The 21,790-nt window shown below is 34.6% G+C and overlaps 1 protein-coding gene across 5 annotated transcripts in view; it reads left to right on the top strand.

Moving 5' to 3' along the window:
- Positions 1 to 21,790, top strand: part of PARPBP (PARP1 binding protein) — a 71,865-nt gene that overhangs the window by 28,053 nt on the left and 22,022 nt on the right. For 4 of the 5 annotated variants that reach the window (XM_032299380.1, XM_032299375.1, XM_032299378.1 and 1 more), the window contains 4 exons: positions 7,870 to 8,040; positions 9,184 to 9,338; positions 18,594 to 18,777; positions 21,385 to 21,563. In XM_032299380.1, the coding sequence (XP_032155271.1) occupies positions 7,870 to 8,040; positions 9,184 to 9,338; positions 18,594 to 18,777; positions 21,385 to 21,563 (689 nt within the window). The remainder of the gene's footprint in view (positions 1 to 7,869; positions 8,041 to 9,183; positions 9,339 to 18,593; positions 18,778 to 21,384; positions 21,564 to 21,790) is intronic. The other variant, XM_032299370.1, reaches the window with a different exon arrangement.

Below are 21,790 nucleotides of genomic sequence, written 5' to 3' on the forward strand. Positions count from 1 at the left end.
AAAAAAAAAAAAAAAAAAGAAAAAACATATATAACTAAGATATAACCCAACCACCTTGGGCACATTTTCCAGGACTTCTTGAGACTGCACCTTAGGCCATGATCACTCATATTTGGCTTAGAATAAACCTTCTTAAATATTTTACAAAGTTTAACTCGACAGAAGTTTCTGTGATTAATAAAATCACCATTGACAAGATGAGAACTTAAGAGTATCACAAAAAGTAAAATTATATTTAACATATTTTAATTATTTTTATTTTATATATTTTGATTATTATTATTTTTTTTGAGGCAGAGGCTCACTCTGTTGCCCAGGCTGAAGTGCAGTGGTATGATCTCTGCTCACTGCAACTTCCACCTCCCAGGTTCAAGCGATCCTTCCATCTCAGCCTCCCAAGTAGCTGGGATTACAAGTGTGTGGCACCATGCCTGGCTAATTTTTGTATTTTTAGTAGAGACTGGGTTTTACCATGTTGGCCAGACCTCAAGTGATTTGCCTGCCTCAGTCTCCCAAAGTGCTGGGATTATAGACATGAGCCACTGTACCCAGCCAACATATTTTAGAAATATGATATATAAAAGGTTTAAATACATTTACTTTCAAAATCACCTGCTCCAGTAAGTTAACACATTTGGTGAATCACCTTCATTTTTTAACAAACACTGCTGAGGTAGATTCTTTTATAAATGTCCCATGTTATATAGATTGCACTTAAAATATATATTTTATCAGTGCCCTCAAATACGTGTATGTCTCCTTCCTGGATTTAATGAAGTGTTTTATATATGCATCTAATATTATTTTCTGTACTATTTGAAAGTAAGTTGCTGACCTTCTTTAGGGATCATGTGGATCCCTAAAGTTCCTTAGCATACATTTCCTAAAAGTAATGACATAACTGCAAAATAATGGTCATAAATGAGAAAACTTAAGTATTTTCAAATATCATTTACTAACTTTCATATTCAAATTTCTCCCTTTGTCCCCAAAATGGCTTTATGTATCTTTTTTTTTCATTTTAATAATTAACCTTCTGAAAGCTTTATGTCTCTTTAGACCACTTTAGAGAATTCCCCTAATCTTAAAAAAATTTTTTTTGATTAATTCCTTGTGGTATTATTTAACTTGTTTCTTTATTTGCAGTATTTCCAAAATACTGGAAGTGACATCTAAAATGTTGCTTAGATTTTAGTTTAATATTTCTTAAGAAATACTTCTGAACTGATGCAGAGTATTTCATTTTATATCATATTGTGAGAAAACTCAGGTGTTGGGGAAAGCAGCAATGGAGGAAGGGTTTACAGTGTGCCTACATAAACTGGTTATAAGTAATATATAAAAGAAATCAGGAACAATAAATTACGGAAGGCCACAGGAGGCCTCTGGGGAGGAAGGACTCTCTATTGCCAGCATGTTCCCAAGTGCAGAGTGTCCTAAACTCTGATATTCTAAACATAGTGCCTAAGGACATAACACTCCCTTGAAGCACTGGAATGTAACCAGACATATAGGCTCCTTGCTAAGCCCACTCCTACCAACTGCATTATCTGTTGATAAGCATACGCTTTTAGCTCTTGAGAAACTCACTTAAACCGTCACTGCTATCAATTTTATGTTTGATGCACAGCCTCCCTTTCACTGATTCACCCTACCATCTACACTATAGATAAAAGTGATTGTATTCAATAAATACTGTGGAAACCAGAACTCAGGGCCTCTGCAGCCTCTAGTTTATGCACTGGTCTCACTTTATGCATTCTTAACCTGTTTTTCTCATTCCTTTGTCGCCACTGAACTCTGGTGTGTGGGGGCTGGCACCCTATTATATGGACTCGTGAATTTATACTTATTCAGTGTTTTAAATCAGTTACACTCATTCTTTAAGGCTAAAATAGAGGAAGCTGCTTCAAGCAGGTTTTTGTGTCTTTTTTACAGGCCCTAGTAGACTTTTCAAGCATTTTCTTCTTTTCTGGTACAAGAAAATATTCCAAGCCCACCTTGAATGTTTCCTGCCCAGACCTGGTTCCTTTTAGTGATTTGTAATATTTTCTCTTGCTTGAAATTAATTTTTCACTTACGTTTCCTTTCTTTTCGCTTGATGCCCCAAATCTTGACAAAGTGATTGCCAAATTGCCTGATCTTAGTGGTGTTTAAGCAGTGTATTTGTATATCAAGAGGGTAGAAAGATCTCTTTTATCTAGTCTATATATTGCTATAGGGAGGAAATTATAATTGTTATATGTGTATTTTTGAAAAGGAATGAACTAATTTGCATATGCAAAAAGAATTAAGCGTTAGGAACTTCGGCTTATAGATATAAACTTTAAAGGGGTGTCTGTGACTAAAGATTATAAACATGTAGTTTCCTCATTTAAACACCACTGATAGTTTGTTTCATTGTGTTAATTCTCTAATTTCTATCTTTTGCTTTCTTGAATTGTATTTTCTAATAGAATTTTATCTACTAGTTCAACTAATGGATTAGATTTTTCTGAGGACTCTTAAATTGGCAACCATCTTCTTAGCTGTGCTCCTGTTACCTGCAGTTTCTAATTTTTCTTTTTACAAGGTCTCTTTGGAAGTCAATGTATTTCTTCCCCCTACCCCTGAGATGGAGTTTCACTCTGTTGTACAGGCTGGAGTGCAGTGGCGCAATATTGGCTCACTGCAACCTCTGCCTCCTGGATTCAAGCAATTCTCCTGCCCCAGCCTCCTGAGTAGCTGGGATTACAGGCACATGCCACTATACCTGGCTAATTTTGTATTTTTAGTAAAGACAGGTTTTCACCATGTTGGCCAGGTTGGTCTTGAACTCCTGACCCTTGACCCACCCGCCTCAGCCTCCCAGAGTGATGGGATTACAGGTGTGAGCCACCATGCCTAGCTGGAAGTCAGTGTATTTATAATTAAAATCCTAATGTGGATTTTTGGGCTGCAGTCTTGCAAAGATATATTTTGGCCATCAAATGTGTTCACTAATACCATACCAGAATCTTCAAGTAGGTGAATGGAATGAATCTGAGAAACAATATTTTTGTTTCTTCATTTTATTTTTCCTAAGGTACTAAACCATTGCTTTAAAAATTTCAAAGTAAGGAAGGGGATAGTAAAATAAAGGCCAAAAAAAGAAAATCACCAGTTAAAAAAAAAATGTAAGTATCTTAGTTTTAGTCCAACTTTTTTTTGTTGGTGTATATATAAGCATTTATGCATTGGCAAACGAAGTTAAAAAAAAAAAACATATACATTGTTAATCTTCTAAACTTAGAAAAACTGACTTTCTTCAAACTGAGTTTGAATATTTGCATCTCAGTAAGAAAAGGTAGGGAAAAAAACTTGGAATAGTCAGAAAGCTTAAATAAAATTGTCCAATTTCTAAACAAACATTGGAAATACTTTGTGGTATGGATAGTATCAGTTTATTAAACAAATAAACAGAACGGTATCCTTATTTTTGGTATCTTGGTAAAGGCTTCAATCTTGTGGATTTTTTCAATTTAGGCCCTTGCTCTTGAACATCATAACTGTACTTATGTGGACTTCTTTTCTAGGGAGTCTCTTTAAAACTCACTTGTAAATACAAGAGAAAGGAAACCATAACAGCCATGTTATCTGACCATAATGACAGGGATAGATTTCCAATTGTAGCCATGAGTTAAAAGAAACACTCTAACTGTGAGGGCTCCAAGATATTTTTCACTGGTGTTTGCCCAACATCACAGATCAGAAGGACAAAAGTTGGTAGCCTTAAAGGGCGAGTTGTACATATGAGAGTTGAAGCCCTGGTTTTGTGCCCAATTAGGATCAGGTATATACATATTTGTTAAGTTCTTCTTAATTCTGAACAGCAGAAGAACAGTGACATAGAGATTGCATTAAGTTAAATGTAGGAAAAGTTTCTGATTACAATATGAATGTCACTTTTTCTCTGCTTTGATTTTTGGTAAATTGTGTTATTCTTCCCAAATGTCAAAGGAATAAAAAGAATTGTGTTTTAGATAGACTATTGCACTATGAAGTTAAAATGGAAACTCGTATTATAGACTTGCCTAATAGAAGTATTGTGATTTACTGTAAAAATAAAGATAAAAGGACATTTGAAATATAAGCAGAGACTGGGTGCAGTGACTCATGCCTGTAATCCCAGCACTTTGGGAGGCTGAGGCTGGAGGATGACCTGAGGTTGGGAGTTCGAGACCAGCCTGACCAACATGGAGAAACCCTGTCTCTACTAAAAATACAAAATTAGTCGGGTGTGGTGGTGGGTGCCTGTAATACTGGCTACTTGGGAGGCTGAGGCAGGAAAATCGCTTGAACCTGGGAGGCGGAGGTTGCAATGAGCGAGATCACACCATTGCATTCCAGCCTGGGCAACAAGAGTGAAACTCCATCTGAAAAAAAAGAAAAAAAAGGAATATAAGCAGAAAACTATATTATAGCTTATTTTATAAAATTTTAGGACAAATCTTAAAGCTTATTTTTATTTGATTGTGTCTTAGAATACCTCTCTTTGTAAGGTACTGTAATAAAAAATATAAGCATTTATTTTATCCCAGGTAAGTTGTTTTTTCTTTGAAGACTGTCTCATTCTGTTGCCTAGGCTAGACTGCAGTGGCACTGTTTTGACTCATTGCAACCTCCACTTCCCAGGTCCAAATGATTCTTGTGCCACAGCCTTCCAAGTAGCCAGGATTACAGATGTGTGCCATCACGTCCAGCTAATTTTTTTGTATTTTTTAGTAGAGTTGGGGTTTCGCTGTGTTGGCCAGGCTGGTCTTGACCTCTTGGCTCAAGTGATCCACCTGCCTTGGCCTCCCTGTGCTGGGATTACATGTGTGAGCCACCATACCTGGCCTCAGGTAAGTTTTTATTAATAGATTTTTAGTTTTGAAATTTTTAAAACGCCAAATTCATGTATTAATTTTTCTTTCATCATCATTGAACAAAACTCATTGAGAACCTATTGACAAAAATAGATTGATTACCTGCTATAATGCGAATCATTCTGTTAGGATCTAAGGACATACTATTTGGTCCCGTGGAACTCATAAAGTAATAGGAGGATTAAGAAACATATCTGAAAGTGGCTGGGCACAGTGGCTCATACCTGTAATCCCAGCACTTTGGGAGGTCAAAGCAGGAGGATCACTTGAGGCCAGGGCAACATAATGAAATCTCATCTCTATAAAAACATACTGAAAAGAAAAGTATCAGGAAGTGTTAACACCTATGCAGAGAATAGGGTGATATGCAGTTATTACAAGATGGCAGGAAAAAGAATACATGAATGTCTATTTTGGATTGGGGAATCAGGGAGCATCTCTGAAAAGGTGACATTTAGCTAGTATATTTAATATGCAAGAAAAAATCATGGTTAATCTTTAAACTTTGTTTTCTTTTAATTAATTTTGCTTACATCCTATCTCAAGTCCATATTTAAGGCAACTCTTTCTTGTCCAGTGAAGTTTATCTTTTAAATTGACCCTGATTGCCGCCTACATTTTAATAATTGTCTTTTACATGGAAATTTAAATAGTCAAAATATATTATCTTTAGAATTTCTTTTAAGATGTACATGCTTAATAATTGTCCAAGAGGCTTGCTGAGGATTTGCAGTTTTTTATTGCTGCCTTTTTAAGTTTATTTTCTGCTTCAAAAATTTGAAATGTGAGTGGACTGAATGTGTGAAGTTTTAGTTTTAATAAGGCAAATATTTTCTTAGCATTTACAGATGATACATTCCTGGGACATCAGTTATGACCGAAATTACTGAAGGATTTTTGAATTTCCTATGTTTTGAGAGTGAATTGAGTTTAGAATTTGTGATTCTGTTACCTGAGGGAATAGGCAAGAAGATGATTTCAAGTGAACAGTTTGGGAACAACATTTAAGAATTAAAAACAAACAGGGTTCTAGAGCTGAAGGTGGGGTGGTGGAAGTAGTTGAGAAGGCAAAAACAGGAATAAAATTCCATGCAAGGAATTTAATTTTGAGCTGGTCATGGTGGCTCACATCTGTATTCCCAGCACTTTCGGAGGTCAAGGCGGGAAGATCACTGGAACCCAGGAGTTTGACACCATCCTGAGCAACATATGGTAGTGGGACCTTGTCTCTACAAAAAATAAAAAAAGGTTAGCTGGGTGTAGTGGCACATGCCTGTAATCCCAGCTACTAGGGTGACTGAGGGAGGAGGATCACTTGAGCCTCGGAAGTTGAGGTTGCAGTGTGCCCTAATTGTGCCACTGCACTCCAACCTGACAGCAAGACCCTGTTTCAAACAGAAAAAAAAAAAAAAAAAAAATCCAACTTATCAGTTTTTTGCTTCTGGTGTCCTGTGTAGGAACTCTTTGCCTTACTTATTCGAGGTCATGAAGATTTTCTACTATGTTTTCTTTTAAAAAGTTTTATAGTTTATATTGTACATTTTAAGACTTATGATCCACTTTTGACTTTACTTTTTAAAAGATGTGAAGTTTAAGTTGAAGTTTATGTGTTTTGCATATGGATGACCAATTGCTGCAACACCAATTATTGAAAAGACTGTCTTTTCTTTATTGTTCCTTTGGCACATTTGTAAAAAATCAGGTTGCTATACTTGTGTCAGTGTATTTCTGCACTCTATTCTGTTCCACTGAGCTGAGTAGTCTTTCACAAATACTAGTCTATCTGAATTATTGTAATTGTATAGTAATTTAGATTGTTCCTCAGCATGTTTAATATACTGTTCCAGTATCTTCTGGCCTATATACTTCTGGATGATTTGTTAACCTTATTATTATTCCTCTGTAGGTAATGTGTCATTTTGTTCTGGCTGCACTCAAGATTTTCTCTTACCTTTGGTTGTCAGAGTTTGTACAAGTTTTGTTTGGTTTTCTTACTTAAATAGCTTATTGGATCTATAAATGAATGTTTTCCACTGAACTTGGGATGCTTTGGAACAAAATTTATTGATATATTTTTTCTACCCTTTTCACTCCTCTTCAGGGATTCCAATTACATGTATGTTTGATCTCTTAAATTGTCTCACAGACCTCTTTTGTTCTTTCATCTTTTTTTGTTATTGTTCTCCTTTATTTTCCAGATTTGGTAATATCTATTGTTTTGTCTGTAAGTTCACTAATAGTTTCTTCTACTCTCTCCAAGTTTCTGTTGAACCAACCCATCAAACAAATTTTGTTTCGTTTATTGTACTTTTCATTTTCAGAATTTATTTGGTCCACTTTTCTGTTGACATTCCTTCCGATAATTTGTTGATAACAGATATTCTTTTAATTCATTGAACATATTTCCTTTTAATTTCTTGAACATAATTTGTAGTAACTGCTTTGATGTTTTTCTCCTAAATGCAGCATCTAGGTCTACTTGGTGACAATTTCTATTGTTACTACTTTTTACCCTGAGTAGGGGGTCACATTTCCTTTTTTGTTGATTTTTGGATAAAAACTGGATATTATAGGTAATATTTGGTAACAACTCTGGATTCCTTTATGTTCTTCTGAGAAATATTGTATTTTTGTGCTAGTAGGCAACTGACTTGCCTGAATTCCAACTTTATACTCTGTCTCTGTTCTATGTTGGTATACAACTGCTGGTAATCTGTTCTTGTGGCTTCCTTTGCTGCTTTTTTTTAGCTGGGTTTTTGTAGGTCTCTCCGCTGCCTGCCAAATCTGGTGGCCAGCCATGAAATTGGGGAGAGATGGAGCTTATTGATTGTCCAACCTGTTTTTATATGGCAGTTCCCTTTTTCTAAAGAGTTAAATGAGATATTGTGATTGAATGATTATATACATTTTTACTGCATATGAAAAAGATAATGGATTTAGAACAACTGCAATAAAGAAATTAACTGAATATTTTATTGTACAGGTGCAACGACTAGCAAGGAAAATTATCTTTTCATATTTAAACCTGCTAGTGAATTCAAAGAATGACCTGGCTGTGGCTCATATTCTCAATATTCCTGATAGAGGACTAGGAAGAGAAGCCTTCACTGATTTGAAACATGCTGCTCGAGAGAAGCAAATGTCTCTGTTTTTGGTATGGATGTGTGACATGTTCAAGATTAAGACTCCTTGCACAGTGGATCCATGTACCCTAATATCCTTGTAACTAGGATGAAACAACTTTTAAGTGGTTAATATATGTTCTACCTTTGTATTCGAAAATCCATGGTATTTCCATTTTTTTACCATATCCTTCAAGTTTGGTGAAGGAGAATTTCTCTAAAGCAGTGGTTCCTCGTATGTTCTATATAGTGCTAGCCCTGATAAATTCTCTGTGAATAAATCTTTTCAATGTCAAAATTTTTCTGTTCAATGTTCTTTGAATAAATGTTCCTAAGGGCAAAATGTTTAGAAGTAGTATTTACCCTTATTGGTTATACATAATCCATGATTGTTTATCAAGAGCTCTGAGAAGTCCTGCCATAAAGAAATCTGCTTGTAGCAAATTAAGCTTGTTATTTAATCTGTTGTTTCCTAATTTATTTGACTGTGGAACTTTCCCCTAAATAATTGACATTTCACAGGATTTGTCTTTCTTAGAATGTACTTTGGAAAATAGTGCCTTAGAATATTTCATCTTTGATTGAAATACTCCTATGTACAGCTATCACATATGTATTTTTATCATTGTAAGGACAAGTCTTTTGAACTATACATGATCCTAGGATGCGAAAGCTGGGTGGAACTTAATGATTATCTAGTCTATATTTTTATTTTACAAACAGAGAGGCTGAGGCTTAGAAGTATTAAATTGCCCAACCAATTCACCTGTTTAACACAGCAGATCAGTTGATACTAAAAATTCCTCTGTTCCATATAACAATTTCAATAGCCAGTAGTCAATCTGTGTTAAAATGTATTCATAATGAGTTATTTGTAGTCAGTAATACATTCTAATTAATGTATACTTTAGCTCTTAATTTGTCCTCTAACTCAGCTCCTCAGTCTCGATCTGCAGCTGAGTGTCATTGCCACCGCACTTGCTAGTATGAATTCTGCATGGTATTTGTTTCTTTGGTTATTTGCTTCTGATTCAGAGTGTTTCATGAGTCATAAAATGTGCTTCATTTTAACTATATACCCAGAATTATATAGATGTACTTAGCTTTATGAAGTAAATTATAGTTTTAACTTAATTATCACTGGACATAACTAAACCATTTGTTTTAAATTATAGGTGGCCACATCATTTATTAGAACAATAGAGCTTGGAGGGAAAGGATATGCACCACCACCATCAGATCCTTTAAGAACACATGTAAAGGGATTGTCTAATTTTATTAGTTTCATTGACAAATTAGATGAGATTCTTGGAGAAATACCAAACCCAAGGTAATGAATTTTCATATATTATGAATCTCTCTTATTAACCTATCTTTAAAACTTTACAGAGTCGGTAGAAATAAGGGATATTGAAATGACCAAGCATCAGACCAAACGGTGGGGAGAAAAAACAAAATCTCGATGAATGAATTATAATCACATGACCTAACCCCCTAAATTTCTGCCTATGATTCTGAGTTTTTGCCGAAGTCAAAAGTCACGACCATACTAAATTTGATTAGAGAATTTGATTTGATTTGATTGCCTTTTATATTTTTCTGAAAGAAATAGATTTTTGAGGACTGGAAATGTTCAAATAGATAATTTCTGTATATTTTTTATTTAGCAATAAAGGAAACATATCAAGAATGAGTAAGAAAATCGACAGAGATATGAAATCTCTATTCTATTTTCTGTTATTTTTCATTTTCTTATGTGCAAATCTTTGGTTCATTTGGGATTTGTTTTTATATGATATTGGAGGTAAGAGATTTTTAAAATCTGATAGACTCCCATTTATAATATTAGTGTATTGAATAGTGAGTAAGTTTGGAGGGCAGAAGTGGATTGTATATGCTAGCAATTATGGTGGATCACTGTCAATTGGTTGGTATCCTATAACATAAATAAACATAATCAAAATAGCTGATATTTATTGAACACTTGTTATGTGTCTGACATTGCGCTAAGTTCTTTACTTGGATTATCATTGGATCATTACAATAATCTTACTTGATAGATATTATTACTATCCCTAATTTAGAGGTGAAGAAACTAAAGCACTGGGATCAGGTGACTTGACCTAGGTTATATTAAGTAGCAGTGTAGGGATCTGAACTCAGTCAGTTCTGACCCTGGCATCCAATCTCTTAATGACTATATCTTGTTCCATGAAGCTTCATTCCATTCTAAGATGCTAAGAAGGATTTTTTTCAGGGTTTTATTCTGAATTGCATTCTATCTTCTCACACGTATATTCATTACAAAGAAGTAAATTTGGAAGAGAGTTTTGAAAATAACTTATAGACAAAATCAGTGACATCTTCTGAACTTTCAGATAATATATTTGGGGGCCATTTCTATTGAGATATCAAATATTTAATTTTTAAAAATATTTTTATAAGGCAATATAGATATATTTTGTTAAAGTCAAGTGACACTACAGTCATCTGTCAGTTTTTTTTCTCCTTGGAGATATTCCTTTTGGAGAGTCTCCTGTTGTCTTTATGCAATCTTTGCTTTTGCTTGTTAGGCCTGTGTCAGAGTGGCAACCATAAACCTTCATCATCACCTTGTGAATTTTCTGTCTCTGCCTGTTTCCTGGCTCTTATGACTTTATTTGTAACTGATAAACCCCTTATTTTGTACAAATAGCTTTCTCAGAAAAAAGTAAATGGTAAGCAAATATTTTTATGTTAGTCTCACTTTGCTTGCATATGATTTTATGTCGTTTCATTTCTCTAAGGTTATTTATTATATTTAATGTAAAAATATTGTTATCTGCTTCCTGAATGATCTTCGTTTTATCTAGATTGGATGCTTTTCTGTTTTTTACTTGTTTTGCTCTCTTTCATGGTAGAGGTGTTCCCACAATATATGGTGATTCTGAACTGTCCTTTCATATTTAAGAGTGAAGCTCTATAGAGCTGATTAGTAGCTCTGTATAGTGGGCTTAATTATAGCATGATGCCCAGTTGGCTCTTTTGTTGGGTACTTACTCTCCAAATGTCAGTAACTTTAGGTCTTTTCTTTGGGACTTTCCCAAAAATTTCCACAGTGGGATCTTTTAATCTCTGAAAGCTGTGAATCTGGCTAGCAATATTGTGGGATTTGAGATAGGTCCTGGTTGATGCTGAGTTCCACAGTTCCGTATGTTGACTTACTCAATTCCTTTGTTATTAGTTCTGCTGCCCCTGAGTCTGGAGCTTCTCTGGCTTTGTTTCTTTAGAGCAGTACTGCTTCCCATGCTGAGGTGGGAGGGAAGCACTAGCCTGACTGCTCAGAATAGAGGAAGAATGGAGGTGTAAGTGTACCTTATGGAGACCGTCAGCTAGCTTTTCTGTTTTCAACCCCACCTTTACTGTAGCCTTCGGTATTGCCTTCAATTTGTGATGATTTCTGAGTTTGCTTCTTACCGATGTTTCTCTTAGCAGTTACTTAGCTTTTAGCTTTTGTATTCTGGGTACTTAGTTATGACTCAACCATCTGTTTTTATTTTTTTGTACTTTCATGAAACGTCTCTACTCTCATCACCTATTGTTTCCTCTCCATTCTCTTATTCTTCATAGATTGAACTTTTTTGTTTTTTGCTTTTTTGTCATTTTAGTAAAGTTTTGGAAAAGAGCAGAAATAGATGTGTATGTTCAATCCGATGTAATTTGTTATAATTACATGCCTTTTGGAGGAATTTCTGGTTGGGATCAACAGGGTAGAAGTACATTTGTTTAGAGACATCTAGGGTGAGGGAATAGAATTCTTCAACTTAGCAGCCATTTATTTTGGATATCCTATGTGGTTATAATGAGCAAGTATCTTCTAGAGAAGGTCTTGAGGAAGTGAGTATCTAAGTAGTGAATATCTTCAACTGGGTGTCTGAATAGTCCACTTGAGCAATTTTTGTTATCCTTTTTGTGGTGATTTGTTTTTCTATATTTGTTCTGCAGTAGGTATAGGTTTGTTTTATAAATAAAAAAGTAAAATTATTAAAAACTAAAAACATATACCCCATGCATATATTATAATAGATATTAATAGAAGGTGTACAAAGGAAAGGGCAATTGACCTGGGTTTTGGGAGCCAGGGATAAGGGTGTCAGGAATGCTTATCTGGATGAGTGTTATAGTTAATCCTAATTTTGAAGGATGAGCTTGAAGGAGTTAACTAGACATGGTGGGTGGGAGAGTGGATAACCCATTGGGACATTGCTTCACTGGTTATCCATTTTATCTTATAATTTCAACCTCTCCCTTTACTAGTACTTTTCCCACAGTCTATAAGCTTATAAGAAAAAGACAACAGACTGCCTTCTCTGTTTCTTCCAATTCCTTCTCCTTCCATTTGCAGCTCAGATTCTTAAAGAAAATATTTTCCTTTTTTCTGCTTCCCTTTTTGTAATTATTTAATGTGTATTTCTCAATAGACAATGAACTCAATAAGAGTTTATTGTTTTTCTTCACTAATATTCCCTAACCCTAGTACAATTTTTGCTGGAATAAGCAGTCAATATTTGTTTGATTGTCTGTACTTGACTGATTTATACTCCTTCACTTTTTCCCTCTACTGAAGCTATTCTGCCAGTGATCACATGTGATCTTCTAATTGTCATAGTCTTTGGTCTCTTTTGAGTCTTCAAGTTTAGTCATTTCCTATTGGAACTCTTTTTTCCTATAAGTTCTGAGATGTCATTCTCTTATTTTCCACCTACCTCTTCATCTACATATATGCAAATTCTTCTAAATCTATATTTCAGTGAAATTCAAACCTCTTTCCTGAATTTGAGAAACATTTCCTCAACTATCTTTAAGGTGGTGCCTCACAGGCAACTCATAGGTCCTAAACTAACTCTTCATCTTTCTCTGCAAAACTGCTTCTCCTCCTGAAGTGATGAAGCTTGTTTCCCGTCAGCTTCCAAACAAGACTCCAGGGCGTATCTTAAATGCATTCACTGACTAAAATCCGTCACTTCTTCACGTTTTTTGATGTTCTTTCTCCTCATGTTTTCCTATAGCTACTATTTTATTTCTAGTGTTTACTGTTTCAGACTTTCGTCCTTTCTTGACTGGACGTTTTCACGTGTCACTGACTTGTCCATTCTGCCTCCAGTCTTGAGTTGCCCTATCCTGTCATCCTCAATGCTGCCAGAGTAATTTTTCTGAAACAGCAAATGTTACTCCCATAATTAACACTTTTCAGTGATTCCATATTTGGTACAGGGTAAAGCCCCAGGAATCTCAATATGATACACAAAATTGCGCTCTAATTCCTGCCCGTCCCACTCTGGCCACTTTATCTTCCTCATCTCTCTCAACCTTAAAACTTAGAGATAAAAATGTGTTTAGCTCTTGTATCTAAAGAAAACTTTTTACTATCTGCCATAAAATAGAAGAATTACACTAATCTTTGAGTCCAAGGAAGGATGGGATAGACAGACTGGGAAGAAATAAAAAGAATTGATTCATACACTCATTGTCCTACTGCCCATTTTTCATGAGGCCATCTTAGCTGTACGGAGCTGCATTTCTGCACTTTGTCAGTAGATGACACCATCAAATACATAGCATACTTCCACCTGAAAGATGTCTTATATTAGATGTTTCAAGTTAATAGTTTTCTGTTGTTTAGAAGTTGAAAATTCTGTATTTCATGTTTATCACACAACTTTTTAATGCACATCTACATTGTACTGTCATGTGACACTTGATGAGGATATGCTCCAAGAAATGCATTGTTAGGCAATTTCATCATTGTGCATACATCATCGCATGTACTTACACAAACCGGGATGATATAGCCTGCTACACACATAGGCTATATGGCATAGCCTATTGTTGCTAGGCTACAAACCTGTATGGCCTGTTACTGTATCAAATGCTGTAGGCAACTGTAACACAATGTTATGTGTGTGGCTAAGGATATCTAAACATAGAAAAGGTCCTGATCAGAATGCACTATAAAAAGTCAACATAGATAAGCATATGGTACTTGCCATGATTGGAGTCTGCAGCATTTGAAGTTGCTCTGGATGAGTGGTGAGTGAATATGAAGGCCTGGAACATTATTATAAATTACTGTAGACTTTATACACGTTATAAACCTGGGCTACACTAAATTTATAAAGCAAATTTTTCTTTCTTGAAGAATACATTACACTTAGCTTGCTGTAACTTTATGAACTTTAAAATTTTTTTGACTTTATGAATTTTTAAAAATTTTGAAACTTTTTGACTCTTGTAATAACACTTAGCTTAAAACACAAATACATTGTACAGCTGTACACATTTTTTCTCTGTATCTTTATTCTGTATGCTTTTTTCTATTTTTATTTTTTTTGCTTTTTAAATTTTTTTTGTTTAAAATTAAGAAACAAGCATACACATAACACAGGATTATCAATATCACTGTCTTCCACCTCCACATCTTGTCCCACTGGAAGATCTTCAGGGGCAATAACACCCCTGGAGGTGTCATCTCCTATAGTCACACCACCTCCTTCAGGAATACCTCCTGAAGGAACTGCCTGAGGCTGTTTTACAGTTAGTGGGGTTTTTTTTTTCATAAATAGAAGGAGTACACTCTAAAATAATGATAAAAGATAGAGCAAATACATAAACTAGTTAGATAGCTTTTTATTATAATGATCAAATGTTATGTATTATACATAATTATATGCACTATACTTTTATATGACTGGCAGCACAGCAGGTTTGTTTACACAAGCATCACCACAAACACATGAATGATGTGTAGAGCTATGATGCTACAATGTTACATCACTACGCAATAGGAATTTTTCAGCTCCATTATAATATTATGGAACCACCATCATATGTGTGGTCTATTGCTGACCGTAATGTCATTACACAGCACGTAACTATGTATATTGGACTAAATATACATGTATAGAGTGTTAAATCTCATTGAAATTATTTAATCTAATCTCCTAATGTTAAAACTTTTCATATTTAAACATATTTCAGAAATACTTTTCATACATTTTATGTGGCACCTTTAATAACATTTAATTTTTAAAGGTAAAATTTACTTCAACAAATATTTATCAAATTCTTCAGTTTAGTACAAAAAAACCAGTCACTTTATTTAGGAAAGTGAAGATAGTAATTACATTGAAGTATTACCAATCATTTGTCTGTATTATTGCTTAGTGTTCTCTTCCAGTTACTTTATTTTGGTACAAGCTTGGGGATTCAGTTGTGCTTTTCCTCAGCAGCCTCGTGTTTCTCTTTCTGCCGCGGGGCAGTAGTGTGATGCAGTTAGGAGTCAGGTGCTCAGTTTGCCTCTTTCTCATCTAAATTCTCCTTTCAATGTTTATCCAGAATGGCCATAATATATCTTCTGGGAAGCACTCCTGAATACCTCCTCCTTCTCTCTACTTCTTCACTCAAACTCCTTTATACTTTCAGTAGTTTATTGCCTCATAATCACTTGTGAGCTCTTAAAGAGAAAGATTTTATTCATTTTTGTATTGCCAGTGAACAGCATAAATATCCTGATGTATTAGTTAAAACTTCTGGAATTTCTAGTCTCTAGAAGCAAGAATTTGAATTAAGCCACTGTGTTGCTGAGCAGATACTAGAAGCCAACCTAATGGTGGCTCTAGAAGTGAGTATATAGTAATAGAGTAGTCAGAGCACTACTGTTTGGGTTATTTTGCCAGGGGTTCAAAATGTTGACCTTGGCAAGTCTCTGAAATACAAGTCTTATTTTTTTCCTAAAATACAATTCAGCCAGTGAATTACATCATCTTTAAAATTTAGCATTTTTGTCTTGTAGAAGGAATGAGAAAAGGAGGTCAAAGGTGACTTTCCTAATATCATTTAAAGCATTTTTTTTTGTTCTTATAATTAGCACTAAGACACTTTCAGATTTTATTAACCATTTGAATCTTTTCCAAAACTCTATTCTATTAGAGATTAATTCCCAGGAAAAGCATATAATGTTAATTATGTTTTCATTTTGGCTACATTTCATGTAGTTCACAGCTGAAAAGGGAAGTCCTCATATATGTGAAAGAATTCCTAGCGTCTGCTCAGACTTCTGATTACAGAAGTTTGGCAGACTACGCCCTCAGCTTGTTTCTTCCATTGAAAATAATTAATAATGTTGGATAGCATATTTCAAAAACGCTTCTTTAATGCATTGGTAAGTAGGCAAATGTAATGAAAATACAGGTCAAAAATAGGTGAAGGAGGAAAGCCAGAGAGACAAGTCAAGAAGGGAAGCTAGCTTTTAGACAGCCCAAGAACTGGCCAACGTGGGGAGATGAATAGGAAACACCCACTCTACAGGGCTAAGCCCTCAGTTTAAAGATAAATTAAGAATAAGGACTTTAACTTGACAAAAGTGTTTCTATAAAAACCGAGTTAATGGTAAAATGTTTTAGCGTTCAGCTTAAGAATAAGACAAGAGTTTCTGTTGTCATTGTTTCTTTTCAACATAGCATCAGATATCCAATTCAATGTAGTAAGACAAAAAGAAATAGGAGATATAACAAAAAAATAAAATCCTATTTGATGATAATATGGCTAATGGCTAATTATATAGAAAACCTCAAGAATCTAAAGGCAAATTATTAAAATTGGCAGTAGAGTTTAAGAGTTTTGCTGGACACAAGGCCAATAAATGAAGTGCAACTGAATTTCTGTATCATTACTAAATAGAAGGAAAAAAACTTCAAAAATATAAAGTACATAGAATAAATCTAGTAAAAACCATACTAGCTGCTTCTTCCTTGGAAGGTTCAGACTGAACGTGAAAGTCCTTGCTTGTCCTCTTCCACCTTGTTGCGAGACCAGAGCTTTGTATCCTGATCACAGTGCTACTAGATGTTTGTCATTTGGATGTTATCCTGCTTGTTTGCTATGCACAGCTTTCAACTTACCACACCAGCTCTGATTGGTTCCTTTTTGAGGGAGAGATTGGGTGGTACTTGGAGATTTTTCTCTATTCAATAAGATGTTTTTCAGGGTATCTAGTATGCCATTGTGTAAGTAGACACCTCCTAAGTACTTTTGTATTACAAATAATCATGTGAATAATAGTAAACTATATATCATTTGTCTTACTATTAAAAACTTTATATTGTTGCATATGATAGTATTCATTTATTCAACAAACATACATCAATCATCTGTGTGCCAAATGCAAACTGACAATGTGAAGATTAGTAAAATATGATTGCTTTCTCAAGGAGCTGATTTTTTCATGACTTTTTCTTCACCCTTGCCTAATCATAAGAATCACCTGCAGTATTTCTAAAACAATGCAAACATTCAGTGCTCTTCTCTGGAGATTGTAATTTTGTAGGATGGGATCTGAAGTTGATGTTTTAAACAAATGCTCGATATGAGTCTGATGAACAGGAAAATACATTGTCATCATACACTAAGTCTCTCTGCAGTTTTCTTCTAACTTCCCTCTTTTATCTGGACCAGCTATTTAAATGTGAACGATCATATTTCTAGTGCTTGTTAGGGAACCTGGCATTTCATAAAACATACAACCTGGCAATAAGGCAGTGAGGGTGAAAATTTTATTTCATGATTTCCTTTATGCCACTACAAAAGAGAAGTTTAATAGCATATCCAAGGTTGAAAGTGGCAGAGCTGTGATTTGTGCTCAGGCAGCCTCACTTCATGGTCTGTAGTCAGACCAGACCAAAGGCTGCACTGTGCAACCTTTCCAGTGATATCCCTAGGGATGGGATCTCTTGGCTTTAAAATAAAATCCTCTTCTTTTGGACATACCTCATTTCTTTCTTAAAATGGACTGAAATCCTTCCTCATATGTTTCTCACATTTGTCCTTTAAAGCAGAAGCTGCAACCCAAACTCTTAGATTGAGGTGTGGTATAAAGAAACATCAATTTCAGGTTTTTTAAAAAATACTTGTCTGTTGGCCATACTTGGTCCAATTTCTTTTTTGCTTTAGATCAGTACTAACTTGCTTGGTTTCCTCTTCCATAGAATAACCTTTCACTTATTGGAATGCAATATCATGTTTTTCAGGTCAGTTTCCTTTCTCCCTGTCTCTTCCCTCCAGAACACCATGTGTTCTTGGACAAACCATTTAACCTTTATGGGACTCAGTTATCTCATTTGTGATTTATGGATAATAATATCAATTTACTGAATTGGTTTTAAGATTAAATTAATGTAAGAATCTAGGTATTCAATGAGAGGTAACTTTTTGTTATTTTAGTTGTATCTAAATGTATATATTTTAAATATATTGCATGTATATAACCACTTCTGAACCTGTTATCATATTTCACATATAACTAAATTATTTCTCTTCAGCTTTCAAATCAAGGAAGAAGTAACTTGTTGAAATTACTTGCTTTTAGACAGACTTTTACAATTTTTTTCCCAATGGTCCTCATCTTTTTCTTAAATGCTTTAACTGATTTGTAAGATCAAAGCTATATTCTTTGAAAAGTGTTGATTAACTCTGAAAATTGTATTTTCAAGTCTGTAAGCATATTGTTATTTGTAATACTGTTATAAGGCAATCTTATTTCTATTTGCAGCCTTGCAGGGGGTCAAATATTATCAGTGATAAGGATGCAGCTGATTAAAGGCCAGAACAGCAGGGATCCTTTTTACAAAGCGATAGAGGAAGTTGCTCAGGATTTGGATTTCAGGATTAAAAATATTATCAATTCTCAAGAAGGTGTTGTAGCTGTTACCACTACTGACATCAGTCCTGCTCGGGTAATGAGCTTTTTATTTTTCATTATCCTTTTATACAAATCATTATCTCTTGTATTTATTGTAGAAATGGTTTATTATTGCTACTTAAGTCAGAAGAGTGTGTTTCCTATGCTCTAAAATGATGTTGAAAATGTAAGTTTCTCAATAGGATTACTTAGGATTATATGTTCAACTTGGGTAAATTATCACATATTTTGGGCAGATTTCTGAATTTGTTAAAGTAAGGCATTGGGTAATCTCTGGTATTCCTTTTAGTACTAATATCTTACAATTCTTGATGGATATTCAAGTGTTTTATGATATTTTTCTATAGATACTCTTAAAAACAATTACTTTCCCATTTACTCAGATATAAGAGCCTGTTTTTTCTGTTTCTGACTTTAATAGTGAGCATCATATTAGGACAACAGTCCTGTTAGAAATTGCTTCCATTCAGCAGTTTACTTTTCTTTTATCTCTGTGATCTCTTATTTTCTACCTCCATTCTCAGTCTATTACAACCTGTAGCTGGCAGTTTTTAAACTGTATATTCCCAGAACATTTACTTATTCTTAATTTTTTATGCAGATAATCAAATAGAATGGATTCTAACCCACAGCATTATAGGAAAAATTGACTACTGTGTTTTTAGAACAGAATTTTAGAGTAGAATAGTTCATTTATTGCAATTTATTCAATTTTTCTGAAGGCCCCTTATCACTAGGTGTGATTATGATAGCCAGTGTATGAAGAAAGACTTTTGCTTAGTTTTTATTATTTATCATTCATTCACTCACTCACAGCCCTCTGGGACCACTTTTAGCTATTTTTCTATAACAATGCTTGTTTTTAGGTTTACTTTGAAGGTGGGGAAGATTCAGGGATGTTGCCCTCTGTGTTTCATGTGTGTTAACACTTCCTGATGAGTAGTTTGGCTCCAGTGACAACTGGGTTATTACTATAAGTATAAATCAGGAATTGTCACCTTCAAATAATTAACATCAATTGCTTCCATTTCTTGGTAGAAGAAGTAAAGATACTAACAATCTCGTTCTTAGTTTCATGTTTTTAACCAAATCAGAGACCTTTGAAAGATATAATCAAGTAGTACTCATGAAGTTACTATTAAGCAATATGGAATTCTCTGGTACTAACGAAAAATATGTGTGAAGAACCAGATTGTGATAGGCAATTTGTTACAGTTCCAGTGGAGCTATATACATTATAGTTCACCTGGTAGCCTGAGTCTGCCAACAGAGAAATAAGGCCAAGACGATATTGATGAAAGCTGAAGAAACTGGCACAGTTTACAACAGATGGCCCCAGAAGATGCAGCTTTAATATCTAGGCATAATGTCCAGCAACCCTCTGGGTTAGGCATTATCATTGCCTCTATTTTTTCAGGGTGTTTAAGAACAGAGAAGTCAAGCACCTTCTCTAGAATTATACAGGATATACAACTGATAAGTTGGTATCAATTCCAGCCAGAAATGCCTTCAGAGTTTGTGCTTACATGTATCTATACTTAATATTTTTTATTGTAAAATATATAATTATTCTATCCTAGTCATGAAGTTTTTTCAGCTTTCCCTTTTTAATAAGCTTTATATCTATTACTGCTATCTTAGTTCAGAACCCTCTATTTCTAAACTGATCTATTATAGCCTTTAATTTGTGGTCCTGTCTCCAGATTTTATAACATTTGTATCTTGCAATATATTTTCCACATTGCCATTGTTGATTCTTTAAAATCTAAATAGCATCATTTTACTTCCTTGCTTAATAAAGCAAGAGATTTTTCTCTGCAATAGACTGGCTTATAACTTCTTGACATGATATACAAAGTTTCCCAGGCTCACATCATATCACTTCCCCGCTTTTACCTTATTCTTCAGCCATGCCATGCTACCTGATCCTCTGAAAGCACCATGCTTTCTTCTTCCTCCAGCTGCCTCCTCCACTGTGGAATCATCTTTGTTGCCAGGGTACCCCTTTTGTACTCCCACTGCACTGTGTATACATTTATTAGAAATAGCACTTAGCATTCTGTACTGCAATTTTCAGTTACTTATTTATCTTATCAAGGAAGCTATGGGTTCTTTGAAGGCAGTGGTTGTCACCTTTAAACACAGTGCTTGGGACATAATATATACTTATCAATGATTATTAAATGAATGAATGTCAACTAGCTTTTCATTTTTGTATTTGATCTTTACAGTCATCCATGGGGCCTGTATTTAGATGGCCAGAACCTCATCCATCTTTGACGGATGAGAAAAATAAATTGAGATGTTAAGTCATGGGGTTGATGTCACATAGCTAGATAGTGGCTCAATTTTTCTGACTCAGAGCCTGTTGTTATTTTGACCCGAACCTAATGTCTTCTTTTGATGCTATTATTTTTGTATATCTGGAATTGGTAAGGTTGATTATAGCATGACTTAAGGAAAAAATGGTCACCTTACTTAAGGAAAAATGGTTACATGCCTTACAGCCACTTATTATAGCTGATGTTTTATTATTTCAACAAGAGAAGAAAGAGGCTAGTGGCACAGGGAATGGAAAAGTGTGGCCATTCACTCAGCTGGGGTGATTATTACATTTACTTAAAATTATGTTTTGTCTTAGCCAAAATCTCATGCCATAAACCATGGCACTGCATACTGTGGCAGAGATACTGTGAAAACCTTACTAGTTCTTTTGGATGAAGAAGCAGCTAGTATTCCTACCAAAAACAAAGCAGAGCTTTTATATGATGAGGAAAACACCATTCATCATAATGGAATTTCTATTCTTACACTTTTTAGGTAAGTAATGTGGAAGTTATGTGTATTACAAATGTTAATTCTAGAGAATTATAAAAAATATGCTTATGGTGGGGGACTTAGAAACTATAGAAATTGTGAAGAAAGAAAATAAAAGTTAATTAAAGGGAGATTGAACATTTGAATTCAGAGGTTATATGTAAAAGAAGTAATATTTTATGAGAGTACAGCATGAGAGGTGTCTTTGGTTTCAGTGTTGTTTTAAGTTC

The sequence above is a fragment of the Sapajus apella genome, unplaced genomic scaffold, assembly GCF_009761245.1.
Source record: "Sapajus apella isolate SASKATOON/1434 unplaced genomic scaffold, GSC_monkey_1.0 scaffold2, whole genome shotgun sequence".
In the NCBI taxonomy this organism is placed as follows: Eukaryota; Metazoa; Chordata; class Mammalia; order Primates; family Cebidae; genus Sapajus; species Sapajus apella.